The sequence below is a fragment of the Callorhinchus milii genome, unplaced genomic scaffold (assembly GCF_018977255.1).
Source record: "Callorhinchus milii isolate IMCB2004 unplaced genomic scaffold, IMCB_Cmil_1.0 Scaffold12, whole genome shotgun sequence".
NCBI classification, from domain to species: Eukaryota; Metazoa; Chordata; class Chondrichthyes; order Chimaeriformes; family Callorhinchidae; genus Callorhinchus; species Callorhinchus milii.
Window position 1 is genome coordinate 18355182 of NW_024704753.1, and position 16529 is coordinate 18371710.

The window sequence follows — 16529 nt, forward strand, 5'->3', positions numbered from 1 at the left end:
AAACTTAAAAGCAATCCGTACCTCAACACTGGACTGATGCATTCCGTGTCATAGAAGAGGAAAACAATATATAGATTTAAGATCAAGGTCAAATGGGATCAGACCTTCTCCAAACAGACACTGGCTCTTAATCCACTGGATAATCCTTGAAAAAGTGGTTGCAATTGTGCGCAACCTGATTGCTCAAAATTCAGGTTAAAAACTTAAAATTCCCCACCCCCTCAAGTCATCATCATCATCATCGTCATAATAATAATCCTTGCATTTGATATAGTGCCTTAGCACGTCTTCGAGCTGTCTCAAAGCGCTCCCATAATAAAAATAGTAAAACAAACTACTCAAACTAAGTTCAGGAAATAGAATTTACAAACGTTAATGGTCATTGCCAGCGCCTCTGCTGTATTCTCAATGCAGAACACACGTTTCTCTTTTTAAAAAAAATTCTGACAAGTAAGAACCCGCAATTCACATATTCCGCTTGTAGGTCCTGATGGAAAGTGAACAGGTTCGATGCTGCGTAACTTTTCAGGGTGTCACAGGATTATTTTCAAAGCCGCATAACGTCAACAATCGTAGGAATATGTAATAAATGGTGAAATTGCCGTTCATCAAAAAGACCCAGTGTCAGTCGTATATGACCCAAATCCTATGCTTTCCCTCCCTTGTGCCTACAGATGACCTATAGGTTTCCAGATGTGACTTTGACTGTCACTTGCTTGATCAGCAGCCAGTTATAGTCAGCGTCTCACTCAATTAGCTCTCAGCAGTGAGTATGGGATTATTTTACAAACTGCCTTTACACTAAAACCATAATCGGGTCCCTCAGTAATGCTGCTGTAGAGCAGAGCAACTTTGTAAGTGGGCCACCCACATCTTTGCCCGGCAGGAGAATAAGCCCACGACTGTTTGTGGGGACGCTGCTGTGCGCAATTAGCTGCCACGTTTCGCCCACAAAATATACAGTCACTACACTTTACAGTATATTCTGTGACGTGCTTTCTGGGACGTCTCGAAGACGTGATAAGGAGCTGCAGGCGGTACGATGCAAAATGACATTTGTATCGCTCTTTTCACTAAATGCGAGGATCATTATTATTATTGTCAACTTGTATAACGATTTAAAGACATTAAACGGAAATACCAACAAATGCTGAGCAGAAGTAACACGAAGCGACAGAAGGGGAGAAACATTTCATTCATAAATGGTGTTCACAGTAGTTGTTACGATGCAATAAAAACTCGTTGATTATTCCCACTCTGTTCTCGTAAATGCTATTTAACCTATATTTTCCAAATAAATAATGAAGTTCACCTGCTTTACAACAGACTCGCACTGAACGTGGAATATTTCTTCCGCACTTTACTTTTCGAAAGATTAAATATATTTGTATTTTTATGCTGATCATGCGAGGAGGGGTGGGTGTCAGCTCTGAGAAATAAAACTACTCGCTCTTAGCACTGAATGTCACATCAAGCATTTCTACGTACAGTGTATTGGGAAAGGCATATAATGGGATAGTTACAAAGCAAAGATATTTTTTTTTTTACAGCTCCTATTATCCATCAATTTGGTCCGGATTTGCACCAGGTTCAATATTAAAAAGTATTTAATATTCAGTGATGGCTGATCCAGTGGTAAGAAAGCTTAACTTTCACCACTGGGATTCATACATTTCTAAACTTAAACTTAGAACCCTTTGACTTAACCCCTTCAAAAAACGTTCCACCTTTATCCGAACTTGATAGACATCTATCTATTCGGAATGCCAAATTCACGTCTGAACAACGTGAAGAGGCTCTATATCAAACACAAGGGATTATTATTATTATTATTATTATTTCTCTTGTGCCCTTCCCTATTTCTTATTTCTGACGATGGTACAGAAATCTGTACACAAAGTAAGCCATTTAGTACGGTGGACAACAGGGATTTTTTTTTTAAAAAAATTGACTTCAAGGAGTCATTTAATATGTGCGTTGATTGCATTGAACAGATTTTAAGCGAACTTTTACCAGTGAAATTACTTTGGCTTCTCAATGAAAGGAATGCCGTTGTTCCGCGACAGGCAATACCCAGATGAATTTAGAATAAGGTGTGCTCCTGAGAGAGAGAGACATACCATCTAATAGGATGCCTGACTGGATGTGGTCCTAGTTTTAAAAGATATTGTTCTGCAGTACATTATTTCAAAAATAACTACTTAAAAAATCCTTTACCAACAGGCTTTGCGTGACGAGCAGGTGTAACCTTAATAACTTGATGAGTAGTTAATATTGCTGGATCCTGGCTGGATTATTATGAATTACAACGTCCTAAATCTTTTTGTGCTGACAGGCAAGGGCACGATAATCCAAGGCAATGCTTTATAAGGACTGCGGGCCCTGGTGGGGGGGTTAGAGTATAGCCATTTGCTCCAGGGTAGTTCCTAGACTCCGCACAGGAAGCTTGAGCTTTGCAGAGGGGAATCTTTAGTAGAAATTAAAAAAAAAAGAACAAATAAGTTTGTTTCTTCTGAGCTCCACTAAGATCTGCAACCATGAATGGCACGGAAGGAGAAAACTTCTATATTCCCATGTCGAACAAGACGGGAGTAGTGAGGAGCCCTTTTGAGTATCCTCAGTACTACCTGGCTGAGCCCTGGCAATTCTCCATCCTGGCAGCCTACATGTTCTTTCTGATCATCACTTGCTTCCCCGTCAATTTCCTTACTTTGTACGTCACCTTCGAGCACAAGAAGCTCAGGCAGCCTCTCAACTTCATCCTTCTCAACCTGGCCGTAGCCGATCTCTTCATGGTCTTCGGAGGGTTCTTTATAACAGTGTACACATCGCTGCACGGCTATTTTGTCTTTGGAGTCACCGGCTGCAACTTCGAGGGATTTTTCGCGACACTTGGTGGTAAGGATTCTTAGTCTTATTATAATAAGGCTCCCCAAATCTCCTCTCGAACGACAGAGAGACCGAGGGAGAGTGAGATATCCAGCCATAATTCCAGTTGAAGTGAAGTAATATTGAAGATCGTGTATTTCTAGTGGAGAAAGTATGTGTCTCGCTCAATGTCAGCTCCAATCACTCTGACTTTATTAACCTCTATTGATATTGGCAGATCACTTTGGTCCTGAGGTCTCTGAGCCGGGCAACGCTGACTTATTTTACTTTGCACTCCCAGATCAATAAGCTAAAAAACAGAAAGCCAAACTAGATTGGCTGATTGCATAGCATTTAATCCGTTAGTTACAGTTGGACCTGTACAAATGTCAAAAAGTGAGAACACACTGCTTATTATTTACATGGGCAATCTGACTCGGATATTTAGTAGAGTTTGTGGAAAAATTCATGGTTTTCCAAATACATTTGGAGGGTAATGTATTTTATTTTATCTTTGAGGGGTCTCGAAAACGTGATAAGCCGCTACATCAATCGCAAGGATTATTATTATTATTATTATTAACGATTGGATCTTCTTTCTTTATCTGGGCAGCCTTGTACGTACCAGAGAAGGCACCTTAAAGGGCAGGGAGAGAGAATAACAAGTTCCAAAATAGAATTTCCCTTAGGGGGGAAAAAAATAATCTTGACACAAGCCAAACATTTGGAAACGTTTAAGCGTGTTCGTTTATTTAACCGGAAATATTTTGGAATATGGGTTTTTAATTTTTTTTAGTAAATGGTTAGCTGAGAACTTTAACAGAATGGTAGTTTTTTTCAAATATGAAAACGTGGGGTCTCTTTTACTCGTCCACGACATTGATTGTTTTTCTTTCTCTCTCTCTCTCTCTCTCTCTCTCTCTCTCGCAGGTGAAATCGGCCTGTGGTCCTTGGTAGTCCTGGCTATTGAAAGATACGTCGTGGTTTGCAAACCCATGAGCAACTTTAGATTTGGCACCAACCATGCAATTATGGGTGTGGCATTCACATGGGTGATGGCCTTAGCATGTGCTGTTCCCCCTCTTATGGGATGGTCCAGGTAATGGCAGAGTTAAGAGCCAACAACAAACCAACAAACAAACAAACAAACAACAGGAACAAGTTGCATTTATAATTTATATAGCGCCCTTCAGAGAGAGTGCGCAACCCGTTGCAAAATCACACGGGAATTTCCATGTGTAGCTGTGACGCACAGAATTCTCACTTCTAGTTGGATACTCTCAAGCGCGGTGATGGGTTTCCGTATGAGTCAGACACACCCGTTGACCAAAGGAAGCCCACACCCCCCACCACCACTCCCACCACACACATGGCAGAAATATCAGGAGGACAGAATATATAGGAGACACAGAACATAGAACTAATTATACCATTAGGCTTGTGTCGAGCACACCATGAAATGCCACAAAACAATGTCACACAAGAAACAAATCACAGAATCATGGAATTGTACAGCATAGAAGGAGGCCATTCGGCCCATGGTGTCCGTTCAGGCTCTTTCAAAAGGGCTCTTTTCCAAATCAATCCAACTCCCGCACTCTCCCCCCATAGCCCTGCAAACTTATCCTCCCCAAATAATTATCTATGTCTCTTTTAGCGGAGACCATGGCATCATTGGCACCAATAACACCATGGGTTCCTAACTTGAGGAACATCTCCTGTTTTGCAGGTATATCCCTGAAGGACTGCAGTGTTCATGTGGGGTTGACTATTACACTCTGAAACCAGAGATCAACAATGAGTCCTTTGTCATATATATGTTCGTTGTCCACTTCCTTATTCCTCTCATAATTATTTTCTTCTGCTACGGACGTTTGGTCTGCACCGTCAAAGAGGTGAGAAAACTGTTTCCAAACTTACCTTTAACCAACGTCCTAACCTTCTGATACTAATTAGGTAAGCAGGGGGGCGTCCCTCCAGGGAGAGAGAGAGAGAGAGAGAGAGCGCATTCCATTCCAACAATCTCTCTCTGAGATTTCCACGTGTCGGTGGGATGTGTGGAAATCTCAATTTGGTTTGGAGACTCTTATGCAACGGTGATGGGTTTCCACATGTGTCAGACACCCCCGGCTGCCCCACATCACCTTTTCTGTCTCTTTCTCTTTTGTTGCCTGTCTTCTCTTCCCACCCCCCCCACCCCACTTCCTACCCCGTGCCCCCTCCCCCACCGCCTCACATGTCAGAAGGCGCTGTTATCAATTGCTCCAGGTAGATTTGAATGCAGTCGTCTAGGCCCCCAAACCGTCTCGCCATCACTTTGACCAGTCCCCGATTCCAAGACCGCGACTGCACACAGACCGGGCTGGGTAACGTGCGACCATCCTGTGCGTCTCGGTATCGTGTTCTGGCTCCTATCCCTCGATGCTAAGGTTCCGCGCAATGAGTTGCCATTATTTCCAGTGTCTTCATTTCGTTCGTCTCCTCCTCCTCCTCCTCCTCCTTTTCTTGTGTGTAGGCTGCAGCTCAGCAGCAGGAATCCGAGAGCACCCAGAGAGCTGAGAGGGAAGTCACCCGCATGGTCATTATCATGGTCATATTCTTCCTGATCTGCTGGGTGCCCTACGCAAGTGTGGCATTCTTCATCTTCACCAACCAGGGCAGTGAGTTCGGACCCATCTTCATGGCTGTTCCGGCCTTCTTCGCCAAAAGCTCTGCTCTGTACAACCCTCTGATCTACATCCTCTTGAACAAACAGGTAGAACCTCAGTTCCTTTGCCCTCAAGTCCTTTCAGCCGTCCTCCTGCCCTCTCTACCCTAACCTCACCACAAAACATGGTGCAGAAACTCGAATGCCACACTAAACAGAGAGCAGGATGTCCTGTAGCTCAGTGGTTAGAGCACTCGCCTCACTAAGCAGGAACCCAGCTTTTCTGGGTGTAAAAATTACTTTAAAAAAATTGATACAAAATTGGTCACTCAATCCGCGACTGTTTGCGGGGACGCTGCTGTGTGCAATCGGCTGCCGTGTTTCGCCCACAAAATACAGTCAATTCACTTTACAGTGTATCCTGTGAAGCGCTTTGAGACGTCTCGAAGACGCGATGAGGCGCCGCATCAAATGCCAGGATTATTTTTTATTATTATAATTTAGTATTATAACATGGTCACTTTGCATGTCCCTCAGTAATATTTACATTCACACAACATCCCCTTAAGGACTCCCTTCATCCAAGTTACAAGAACACTTTCATTACTCGGTTTTTAATTTTGCAAAACATTTTTTTGTGTTTACTGATGATCGTTTTCTGTCTCTCTCTCTCTGTCTCTCTCTTCCCCACCCCCACCCCTCGCCACACGCACAAATACACGCATTTCTCCCCTGCAGTTCCGTAACTGCATGATCACCACCCTTTGCTGCGGGAAGAATCCATTCGAGGAGGACGAGTCGACTTCCGCCGCTGCCAGCAAGACAGAGGCTTCCTCTGTCTCCTCCAGCCAGGTGTCTCCCGCATAAAACATCGGCTCTTCGAATTAAAGCAAGCAGGAGGTTGGTCAATCACATCCCAAGCCACGGTTCCTTCCAGCGAACTGACTGCGCTGTTGCTGCGCTGCGTTGGGGGTTTGTAAACGCTAAGAATTAAAACATTTGAATAAAAAAAAGTCGCAACGGTAAATAGTGGAACTTTTCAACTTGTGTGGCGATTATTTGAGCATGCCCGAGATCCACCCCATCCCTGTAAAGTATTTATGGTACCCAAGCTTTGTGAACAAACTGTTAAAGAATCAGAGACAATTTCTTGTTGTTGTTATTTGGAATTATTATTGAAACTCCCAATTTGCTTGTTATGAGGATACTGTACATTTCTGTGTTCAAGTCGGCAGTGGAGGCCTGTTTAGTTTCTAACGGTTTTTAAAGGTGGGAGATGTTTTTTTTAAAAAAAATAAAATCTTGCTCTTCCTCCCGCACTCTCATATACGCAGCTTTGCAACCACAGGTATAAATCTAGCAAGTGTTAGAGCAAACAACGCAGGTTAAGGCAATAATTAAAATAATTATAATAATTATAATAATGATGATAATAAAGAGTTTATTGCAAATGACAAGCGAGTCCCTTGGTTTTCATTTCCGCTCGACCTCTTCTCGAAGAGCATTTGATTGAAAGAAAATTGCAAGGATTTATTGAGAAAGCACAAGTTGTAGGAGCAAAAGTCCATCAAACAAGACACCTCCGGAAACTGTCAAGAATCGGGAAAGACCGTGACATGAGGAAAACTATGGACCTCCGAGGAAAGCTCCCGTTTCAAATAAAATATCGTCTTTTCCTTTCACGGCAGTTTTTTTTGATCGTCCATTCACCCAATGTTTCGTCGCAAATAAATCTGTTCGTGTGTGTAATGTTTCGATTCGCGCACGCGCACATATAAAAGGGGACGCAGAATATTACCCTTCCAAAAGATGAATGAGTTGATCTCATGCTATCACCCAACCATCTCACCATCGTTACTCGGTTCAGACGGTCCACAATGAAAGAGAAATGTAATAATAGCATAATAATGAGGACAATAATCCTGGCATTTGATACAGCGCCTCATCACGTCTTCGAGACGTCTCAAAGCGCTTCAAAAGATACACTGTAAAATGAATTGACTGTATATTTTGTGGGCAAAACACGGCAGCCGATTGCACACAGCAGCGTCCCCACAAACAGCCGTGGATTGAAGTGACCAAATTATTAGGATTTTAGAAATAATAATAATTTAATAGCTTGAAGGGTTAACTGTGTGTTGTTTCTGAAAATCAAATACAACACGTTCCCACCATCAGTGAATTTCTCCACCTGAATTTAACACCAACATCTCTTGAGCAGTGAGCAATCACAACCAGTTTCCATTGATTTGACTTTTAAATGAAATTTGTTTTGCCACCTCAATTAGCACTATCAAAATACTGCTAACTCTGAACACCCTCTCTCCATAAACCAATAAAGATTCTTTCTGTTTCATTCCCCAATTGGGATAACTGCCCACTGATAGGTTGGACTCACTGCTTAACACCTGATACAGAGCATTTTAGACAAAACACAGGTAGGAAACCTGTATCCAGACGAAGAGGAAAGTGATTATGCCAGCAAAAAAGGAATTAACAGGGACTGACCTAATGGTATCTGCTGCTGTAAACCCACAGGTTGTCACTGGAAGGAAGCAACGCAAATTCGGTCAAGGTAAGATGGTCTAAAACTTCTGGAGAGATTTGAGTGCATTACTAATCCATTGGCTGCTGCGATGTGCCCACAAAACACACAGTTAATTCACCTTATGGAATATCCTGTGAAGCGCTTTGAGATGTCTTGAAGATGTGATAAGGTGCTGTATCAAATGCCAGGATTATTGTTATTATTTGGTAACCTTGCTTTCTGCTAATGGGGCTTTGACTTCCTTTTTTAAAAAGACTTGTTCCGATCAGAATTTCAAAGCTATGCCACGATAACTAAAGTTAGAAGAAATAAGTCGTCCTTTGAACTTTTAGTTTTTATTAACAGTTTCCTTATCTCTCTGTTCCCTCCCTCCTCTCTCCTCTCCCTCCCCAATCTGGATTGCAGTTCAGGAAATTAACGATCTAGGCTTGACTAAATCTAATAAGCTCTCAATAAATAAGCTTTTGTATGGAAAGTACGACGGCTTTATAAAGGGTCAGACGGGAACTGAAGGTGACTTATTACAATTGGTGACTTCACCCCAAATGTTGGTGTACAACAACACACTGTAGCCATAGGTGTGGACAGTGGCAATGACTTAAATAACACTAAACTTTCCGACCTCTGTAAATTCTCAGCTTTGTCGGGAGTAACCGACTTGTATCTCCAAGTGGTTTTGTGTTGACTGAACCTACTATAACCATCAAAGCTTTGCTTTAGTTATCAATTGGCTGTGACAAATACTAAGCTCAAAGCCATAATATTTTTGCTTGAATTGGATATTTGGGCGTAGGGGCAAGAACCAAAGTCTGACCTTGTGATGTTAATGCCTTAATAGGAGGAGGCGGTCGTTTGTATTCAAGCTAAATTGCTAACCTTGCTTTGAACTAATCTATGGCAGGTGGAGTGTCCATTAGGGTCAAAGGGATCCTCGGAGCTTATAAACGCCCTCCCACAATGCAGATGGTGATTTGTGCCTTGAAGAGCAACAACGACCGAAGAGGAACCTCTGTCCAGGCTATAAAGAACTATATTCTTTTCACGTACCCAACCGTAGACCCCGTTCGCCTCAAGACCTCCCTGAAACAAGCCCTGGATAAAGGAATTAAAAGCGGGATCCTTGTCAGGCCTGCACATTCCAAAGCAACCGGAGCCACGGGCAGATTCAGGGTAAGGGGAAAGTATCTGCATTTGCAGCTCAAATCAATAATAATTTTTCGGGGAGGGGGGGGGGGCGTTGGTTTAAAAGTCAGTGTTTCTTGGGCATGTTTTTGTTGCAACGTCCGTGAAAAAAGCAAAGTCGTTTTTTTTTTTGGTTCCTTTCTGAAGGTCGTTTCCTCACACCTGTTTGAAAAGCGCTGAGCTAAATCGGACGCTCTGCTGCTAATACCCAAAGGAGGCAACGCATAATGTCAGGCTGATGTTTGTCTGACTTTCGAGAGGAAATCCTTGTTAGTAGTATTATCAGCTGATTTATTGTGGCGGAGGGAGAGGAAAGGGAGGGAGATCCTCAAATAATCAATTCCTTTATAAACGGGTAGCTTATTATGCTATTGACCTTTCAAACTCCCGTTCGCAAGCTTCCAGCGAAGAGGGCCGTCCAGAAATCCGGTGAGGACACTGGTGAAAATGCTGACCCAAACATTCATTCACCAATTAAGGAACCCGCTAAAAAGATCACGAAAGGGGAGAAGCCAAAAGCAAAGAAAAATCAACCCACAAAAGTTCCTGGTAAACATACTTATGTTTATTGAATACCTAAATCCACGCACCTTCGTTTGAAAGGCCTTTCACCTATCTGATGGGATCCTTCTGAATGTATCTGACTCTGATGTCAGTCCTGTAGCTCAGTGGTTAGAGCACTCGCCTCGCAAGCGAGAGGACCCGGGTTCGATTCCCGGGCAGGGCAAAATGTTGGGCAAGTTTCCTTACTTCACGCACACGCCTCTGTTTACCAGCAGTAAGTAGGAACCCGGTTGTTAGTCGATTGGCGGATCGCTTTTCCGGAGGTAATAATCGCTTTAAAAAAAAAAAATTGGTCGTTCAATCCAACACTGTTTATAGGACGCTGCTGTGCACACTTGGCTGCTATGTTTTGCCCCCAAAATATAGTCAATTCACTTTACAGTGTAAACTGTGAAGCGCTTTGAGACGTCTCGGAGGCGTGATAAGGCGCTGTATCAAACGCAGAGATTATTATTCTGGTATAGTCACTACTTTCTTTTTGGCAGGTTTATCCAAGGCAGAAAAATCTGAAGCCATGAGCAGAGGACAACAGGAGAAAGTTGAAAAGGTGGGTGTCTTTATAATTGAATCGTGCAGAATTGTGGGCGGGTGGGGTTGGGGTGGGCGGGTGGGAGGGAGGGGTGGGGTGGAAGCAGAGAACTAGAATCAAAGGAGGCAGCAAATCTCTTATAATAATCCTTGCATTTGATATAGCGCCTTATCGCCTCATGAGTCTCGATGCGCTTCACAGGGTACACTGTAACATGAATTGACTGTATTTGTGGGTGAAAGGCAGCAGCCAATTGCGCACAACAGTGTCCCCACAAACAGCCGAGGATTGAAGTGACCCATCTATTATTTTTTGAAGGAATCGTTACCCCTGGAAAAGTGATCTGCCAATTGACTAACAATCGGGTTCCTACTTACCGTTGGGTAAACCGAGGTGTGTGTGTGTGTGGAGTAAGGTAACTTGCCCAACGTTTCGCCCTGTCCTGCCCGGGAATCGAACCCGGGTCCTCTCGCTTGCGAGGCGAGAGCTCTAACCACTGAGCTACAGGACTCCAGTCCTTATGAGAGCTCGGTAGGCTATGCACGTGTGTGTTGATGACTGGTGAATGAACTTTAATGGAAGGTGCTGCTTATTGGAAGTGCGTGTGCGGGAGAGAACTTGCAAAGGAAGTTGTTTAGAAGATCGAGCAGATGGTTTAACGTCTCATCTGAAGGACGGCATCTTGCAACGATGCAGCTTTCCCCAGCACTGCCCTGGTGTGTCAGGATAGACTGAGTTCCAATTCTTCATGTGGGGCTCAAACCCACAATCTGATTTCAGAAGCGAGAGTGCCAGGATGACACTGATAACGCAGCTATATTTTTATTGCAGCAATCTGATCAGGAGGTCCCTGGGGTCTCCAAACCCAAAAAGCCGGCGAAATCCGAGAACGTCAAGAAAAAAACGGACAAGGTCAAATCGGCTGCAACTTCGAAATCCGAAGTAAAGACTTCAGAGGCTAAGAAATCGGCGACGAAAGGCAAAGTGAAAGGCAGAACGAAAGCCAAGGAACAATTGGACACAGTCGCCGAAGCCTCAATCTCGAGCTCTTCCAGCAAAGGAAAGCACCCAAAGGAAGTTACCGCTGCCCCCGGCAAACAGCCGATAAGAAACCGGAGTAAAAAGGAAGGTCAGGGACAGTCAACGAAAGCCTCTTCTCAGGATCCTGCAGAATCCGGTGTTAAAAGAGATGAGAAGGTGTCAAAGGAGCCGCCAGCTTCAGGTATTCCGGTCAGGGAAGGGGCTAAAAGCAAAGTGAGAAAGGGGGAGTCAAAAGATGACTAGGCTGATGGGTCGGGTGGGGATTATGGGCTCTTATTCTCGCTCCTTTTTTGTAAATTCTTAATGTGTTCTGAAAGCAGATGATGATGATGATGATGATTTTGAATTATGTTCATTTTTTTGTGTAAATTTTGTAAACTTCAATAAACTTCTAGGAATTACCCGAACAGCTTTTTTTCCTTCACGCACTCGTGTCTCTGCACTCAAACGGACCAATCTAGTTTTCGGGAAGAGCTCAACAGTGGTCACCAACAAGATTTAGGATGTAAAATTTAGTACTGTGTGTGTGTGTACCAACGCTGAGGTACACATTTGTAAAGTGGTGTTCACAGATATCCAGTAGGTGAATGACATTAACATAATAATCTTTGCATTTGATACATCACCTTATCACATCTTCGACATCTCAAAGCGCGACACAGAATCTACTGTAAAGTGGAGTGACTGTGTAATCTGTGGGCGAAACGCGGCAGCCAATTGCGCACAGCAGCGTCCCCACAAACAGTCGTGGATTGAATGACCTTATTATTATCGCGGTCGAAATTTGGTTAGGTCCTTGCTTGACACGACAGAGTTCCAGTATATCCGCGGAGGGTTAAGTACAAGAAACAAGTTTAATCAATTTTCAGACATTGATGCATTAAACAGTGCAAGTACAGTGATTTCTTCACATGGCACCAATGATGACCTCTGACTAATTTGTGCTCCAAGTTAATTTGCACCATTGGTCTTGATATGTAATATTTACATTGCAGGATCTCAAAGCAATGGCTCCAGTGTGGACAACAGAAAAACATTGGGTTATGCACTCTGTACTAAATCATACATTCACTGTTCTTTCTCCAGACCACTTGCGTACGTCAGTCTCTGCGAGAAGTTGATGAGACTGAGATATTTTCACTGCTCCAGATTTACAACGGTCCAGTTCAGCGCTTAACTTGTAGTGAAAAGAAAGAAAGGCTTTGCTACTCATTGCCACAGTGTTGTTTCACAGTTCTGACTGCAATGATTTTCATATATATAAAAAAAACTTACTGAAATTTTAAATTAGAACGACTAGACAAAGCAACATTCAGCTCCTAAACTCTTGCTAAACGATTTGAGAACCAATTGCTAATTTCCCTTCATCCTTTTTTTTTTTTTTTGCACCCTCACCCTCTCTTTCCCTGGCACACAATCCAAGTACGTGTTTGCTAGTCCTCTTCATTTTCCCTTATCTGCCCACGAAACAGGGTGGGCACAAATGGCTTAAGATGCTCTTTTTATACCACCTCTAATTTTCTTGTCAATGTTATTGCCTGAGAACGTAAAGCTGGTTTGCCTACTTGCTAACACGCCGCACAACCTCATACGCTCCAACCTATCCATACCCTGAGATTATCGGAAACAAATCTTGAATGTATTTTCTTCCTGTGTTCAATGCAGGACTGGATGCGAAGACTGGTTCCTATTTGAAATGAGTCCACTCGTGTTTATATATATATCTCTTAGAAACTGTTGGTTCTGTTGGCTGGTTTGTTTCCCCCCTAAACCCCGTCCAATGGTACAAGGTTTAATCAATCGCTCCTTGAATGGTCTCAGATAAACATGACACATCAGTAAGGTGATGCACCTGTAACTGGTGAAACAGGAGTGAGGAGTGCACGGCGGTGGGTTGGGGGGAAGGTGAGGAATACAACATGGTGAAAAAACAGTTCATGGAAATGACTGTTGAGGATGTGAAACATCCTTGCTGTAAACCAATTTCTGTCCAGAGCAGACCACGCAGGTTTCCTGCACTCAAGCCTCGCTGAAACACTCGTAAATATTGTCTTCCATCAGTGCAATAACCTGCTCGAACTTGTGCTGTAGGTGTGTGCGTTGTGTCATGGCGTTTGTCTCCAAAGCGTTCATTACCTACAAAGGGAGAAGGAAACAATAAAAGCCGTTTGTTTGTTTGTTTGTTTGTTTGTTGTGTAAGGCCGGTTTTCTAATCTATTCCTTCGGTGGAGATTGAAATCCATTTGCTAATCAGCTGGTGTTTCTTTACCAATGGTTCTCCCGCAGACAATTCACTTCACAGTACATTCTGTGAAGTGCTTCACATCTCAAAGACGTGATATCAAATGCAAGGATTATTATTATTATCCTCCTCGACATGTTTATGATTAATAAATGATATTAATTATTATTACTAATATGTATTTTGTGGACCAAAAGCAGCAGCCAGTGAAGGCTGGCAGTGTCCCACAAACAGTTGTGGATATGAGTGATCAAATTATTATTATTTTAACGAGAATAATAATTGAATAGCTTGAAGAGTTAACTGTATTTTGTTTTTTTTGAAAATCAAATATCACGTTCCAAGCATCGGTGACAAAATTAATATCTTTTGGAGGGATTATTACCGCTGGAAATGTAAAATTATTCATTTGGAGGTCTGAGGAGTCCAACCCTATCCTCTTTGTCATAAGTCGCTGGGAACACTCAGCATTTTCCTTTTCCTTTCTCCATAGATGCTGCCCGACCTGCTGAGTGTTCCCAGTGACTTCTGTTTTGGTTTCGGATCTCCAGCAGCTGCAGTACTTCGGTTTTTCTTCTCTCTTTTCATTCTCGTTCAGCCCATCTAAGATCTCCAAAAGGGTTTAACCGAGCACAATGTAAGTCAACACTGGGAAAGAACTACCGGTAGAAATGTACTCACTTGAGTGCGATATCGCTTGGCGTATTCATAGATTTCAGCCATGGCAAAATTGGAGTTAAATTCATTCCTGTAGGCCTGTAAAACACATTTAAAAATCAGATGCAAGACTCACTGATGCTTTTATTGTTTTGAATGCTTCCTATTTGCCCCCTCACCCACTCCCCAAGGTGAGTAGTTTTAGTAATTTGGGAGTTTGGGAGATTCAAACCCTGTTAATAGAAACAAGAGTGTTGGAGCTTAGTTGAGGTCTCAAGTGATGAGACAGTAATCTCTACAGTCTCACCTCTTACCCCTCGATTGGAACAAGAACCTGGGAAGGTGCTCTATCATTGGAGGACCTCTAACTCCTACTTATTCTCTGTTCCATGAAACAACCTCTTTTTATCCTTGTAATCCGCTCCCTTCCAACATCCCCCCAGTTCTGACGAAAGGTCAATGACCTGAAACGTTAACTCGCTTTCCTCTCTCCATAGATGCTGCCTGACCTGTTTCGTGTTGTTGTTGTTGTTTTGCTAGTGCCATGCTCCAGTGGTGTCACTTATGTAAAAGCGCTCTGGGACTCCATCCTGTGTGAGGTGTGGGTGGGGTGGGGGGGGCTATAAAAATGCAAGTTGTTGTTGTTGACTTAAGTAATACTGACCCGGGATTCTTCTGCCAAGTGAGCATTCATTTCCTGTTCGCTGAGTGTCACCATTTTCTGGATGTCGCTGTAATATCTCTGGACCACTTTCTTGTACTCTGGGATTTCTTTGGCGTACAGAAGCTTATTCGTGGGCGAGTCCTTTTTAACATTAAGAAAAAGAGAGTTTCAAATGACAATAAATATTCGAATCCACAGTTTCGCTCTGTGTTTCAGGCCTTTACTCCGCTCAGCGTTATTTCCTTTCGATAATTCTTTTCACGAATACCCTGTGAAGTGGAACGAACTGATGCAATAACAGAACGGTGGCCTCGAGTGCTAGCGTGCAGGTTTGCAACAACCCAGCAATCAGTATTTCCTTCCTTTGTGGGACCATAGATCCTAAATGTCTTCCTTCTGCACAATGACCTATATATGGCCCTCCGCCCTACTGATGAACCAAATTACCCTGAGCCAGCTCTGTAGAGAGACCCCAGTTTGGATAGGAAGAAGGTATTACTTACTGTGAAATATAAACCATTGTTTTTTGATGTTTCAGTTCATGAGGGCATCTGACAATACTTTAGAAGTTATATTTTTATGTTACGCAGATCACGCCATGTCAGGAATACTTTACATATTTTCCAGCACCGTGCCTTAAGCCTTAAGGAATCAACAAATTGAATAAATCTCTGCTTAACAATTATGGAGATGCAAATAAATGTTCCACCGAACAAAATAGCTTCATTGCTGTTGCAGGAACATAGGAACAGGAGGAGGCCATTCGGCCCCTCAAGCCTGTTCCACCATTCTATGGCTGATCTGTACCTCAACTCCAATTACCCGACCTCGCCTCCTATCTAGAGTTGTCTGTGGTGGGGAGGGTGATGGTTGAACGGAAAGCTGTGGGCTTAGAGAAGTACAGATAATCTTCAGGTTTTGTTCAATTAGCATTGAGGTGTATCAAATGGATAAACCATTAATAATCCCCTCAATCGGATGCCTGAAAGGCTGGTGGAAACACATTCAATAACAACTTTCAAAAGGGAACTGGACAGGTAGATGAAAAGGAAAACATAGCAGGGAAATGGGGAAAGAGCGGGGGAGTGGGACTGATTGGGAAGCTCTGCCAAAGAGCTGGCACAGACCCGATGGGCTGAATGGCCTCCTTCTGCGCTGTAAGATTCCATGATTCCTGTTTACAGCTTATTCTGCGCGTCATATTGTTGGAGAGGGCTTACCTTGCCCAGTTGTAGGTCTGAGATGGAACATGCATCGATGAAGGCCTGAGCTATGACGGACAGACAGGCGTCCATGTGATCCGTCTTCTCCACATCGAACACAAACTGCGGGTTCTTCAGAATATTCACCCAGAACCGCAACGGCAAACTGGGAGGCACAAGGAGCAACAGTACGCAAATAATTCGCACGTGGAGGTGTTTAACTTTGTGTGAGTAGCAAAGTAATGTTTAATAATAATAATAATCCTGGCATTTGATACGGCGCCTCATCACGTCTTCAAGACGTCTCAAAGCGCTTCACAGGATACGCTGTAAAGTGAATTGACTGTATATTTTGTGGGCGAAACGTGACAGCCAATTGCACACA

General features: G+C 43.1%; 3 protein-coding genes and 2 non-coding genes across 5 annotated transcripts in view; 3 read left to right on the forward strand and 2 right to left on the reverse strand.

The window, feature by feature from the left end:
* The first annotated feature begins 2537 nt into the window (after positions 1 to 2537).
* On the forward strand, positions 2538 to 6382 carry rho (rhodopsin). The gene is given in 5 exon segments (NM_001292252.1): positions 2538 to 2898; positions 3799 to 3967; positions 4598 to 4763; positions 5384 to 5623; positions 6254 to 6382. Coding segments are annotated over 5 exon segments (1065 nt in total).
* Positions 6383 to 8957: 2575 nt separating this feature from the next.
* On the forward strand, positions 8958 to 11729 carry LOC103176746 (protein B4). The gene is made up of 4 exons (XM_007890491.2): positions 8958 to 9233; positions 9644 to 9794; positions 10295 to 10356; positions 11170 to 11729. The coding sequence occupies exons 1-4, from the start codon at positions 8958 to 8960 to the stop codon at positions 11620 to 11622; spliced, it is 942 nt and encodes a 313-aa protein (XP_007888682.2). The 3' UTR covers positions 11623 to 11729.
* trnaa-cgc lies at positions 9900 to 9973 on the forward strand. Its single transcript has one exon. It is a non-coding gene; the product is annotated as a tRNA-Ala (tRNA).
* trnaa-cgc lies at positions 10776 to 10849 on the reverse strand. Its single transcript has one exon. It is a non-coding gene; the product is annotated as a tRNA-Ala (tRNA).
* Positions 11730 to 12214: 485 nt separating the features above from the next.
* Positions 12215 to 16529, reverse strand: part of LOC103176747 (plexin-D1) — a 39193-nt gene continuing 34878 nt past the window's right edge. The window contains 4 exon segments of the mRNA XM_007890492.2: positions 12215 to 13515; positions 14303 to 14377; positions 14943 to 15083; positions 16163 to 16310. Of these exon segments, the coding sequence (XP_007888683.2) occupies positions 13399 to 13515; positions 14303 to 14377; positions 14943 to 15083; positions 16163 to 16310 (481 nt within the window). The 3' untranslated portion in view covers positions 12215 to 13398.

Bases quoted from the DNA above. Each gene is read 5' to 3' on its own strand.
- LOC103176746 (XM_007890491.2), top strand. From the start codon at position 8,958: ATGGCAGGTGGAGTGTCCATTAGGGTCAAAGGGATCCTCGGAGCTTAT. The intron at 9,234-9,643 runs GTAAGGGGAAAG...CCCGTTCGCAAG, and splicing joins GAGCCACGGGCAGATTCAGG to CTTCCAGCGAAGAGGGCCGT. The intron at 10,357-11,169 runs GTGGGTGTCTTT...TTTTTATTGCAG, and splicing joins AACAGGAGAAAGTTGAAAAG to CAATCTGATCAGGAGGTCCC.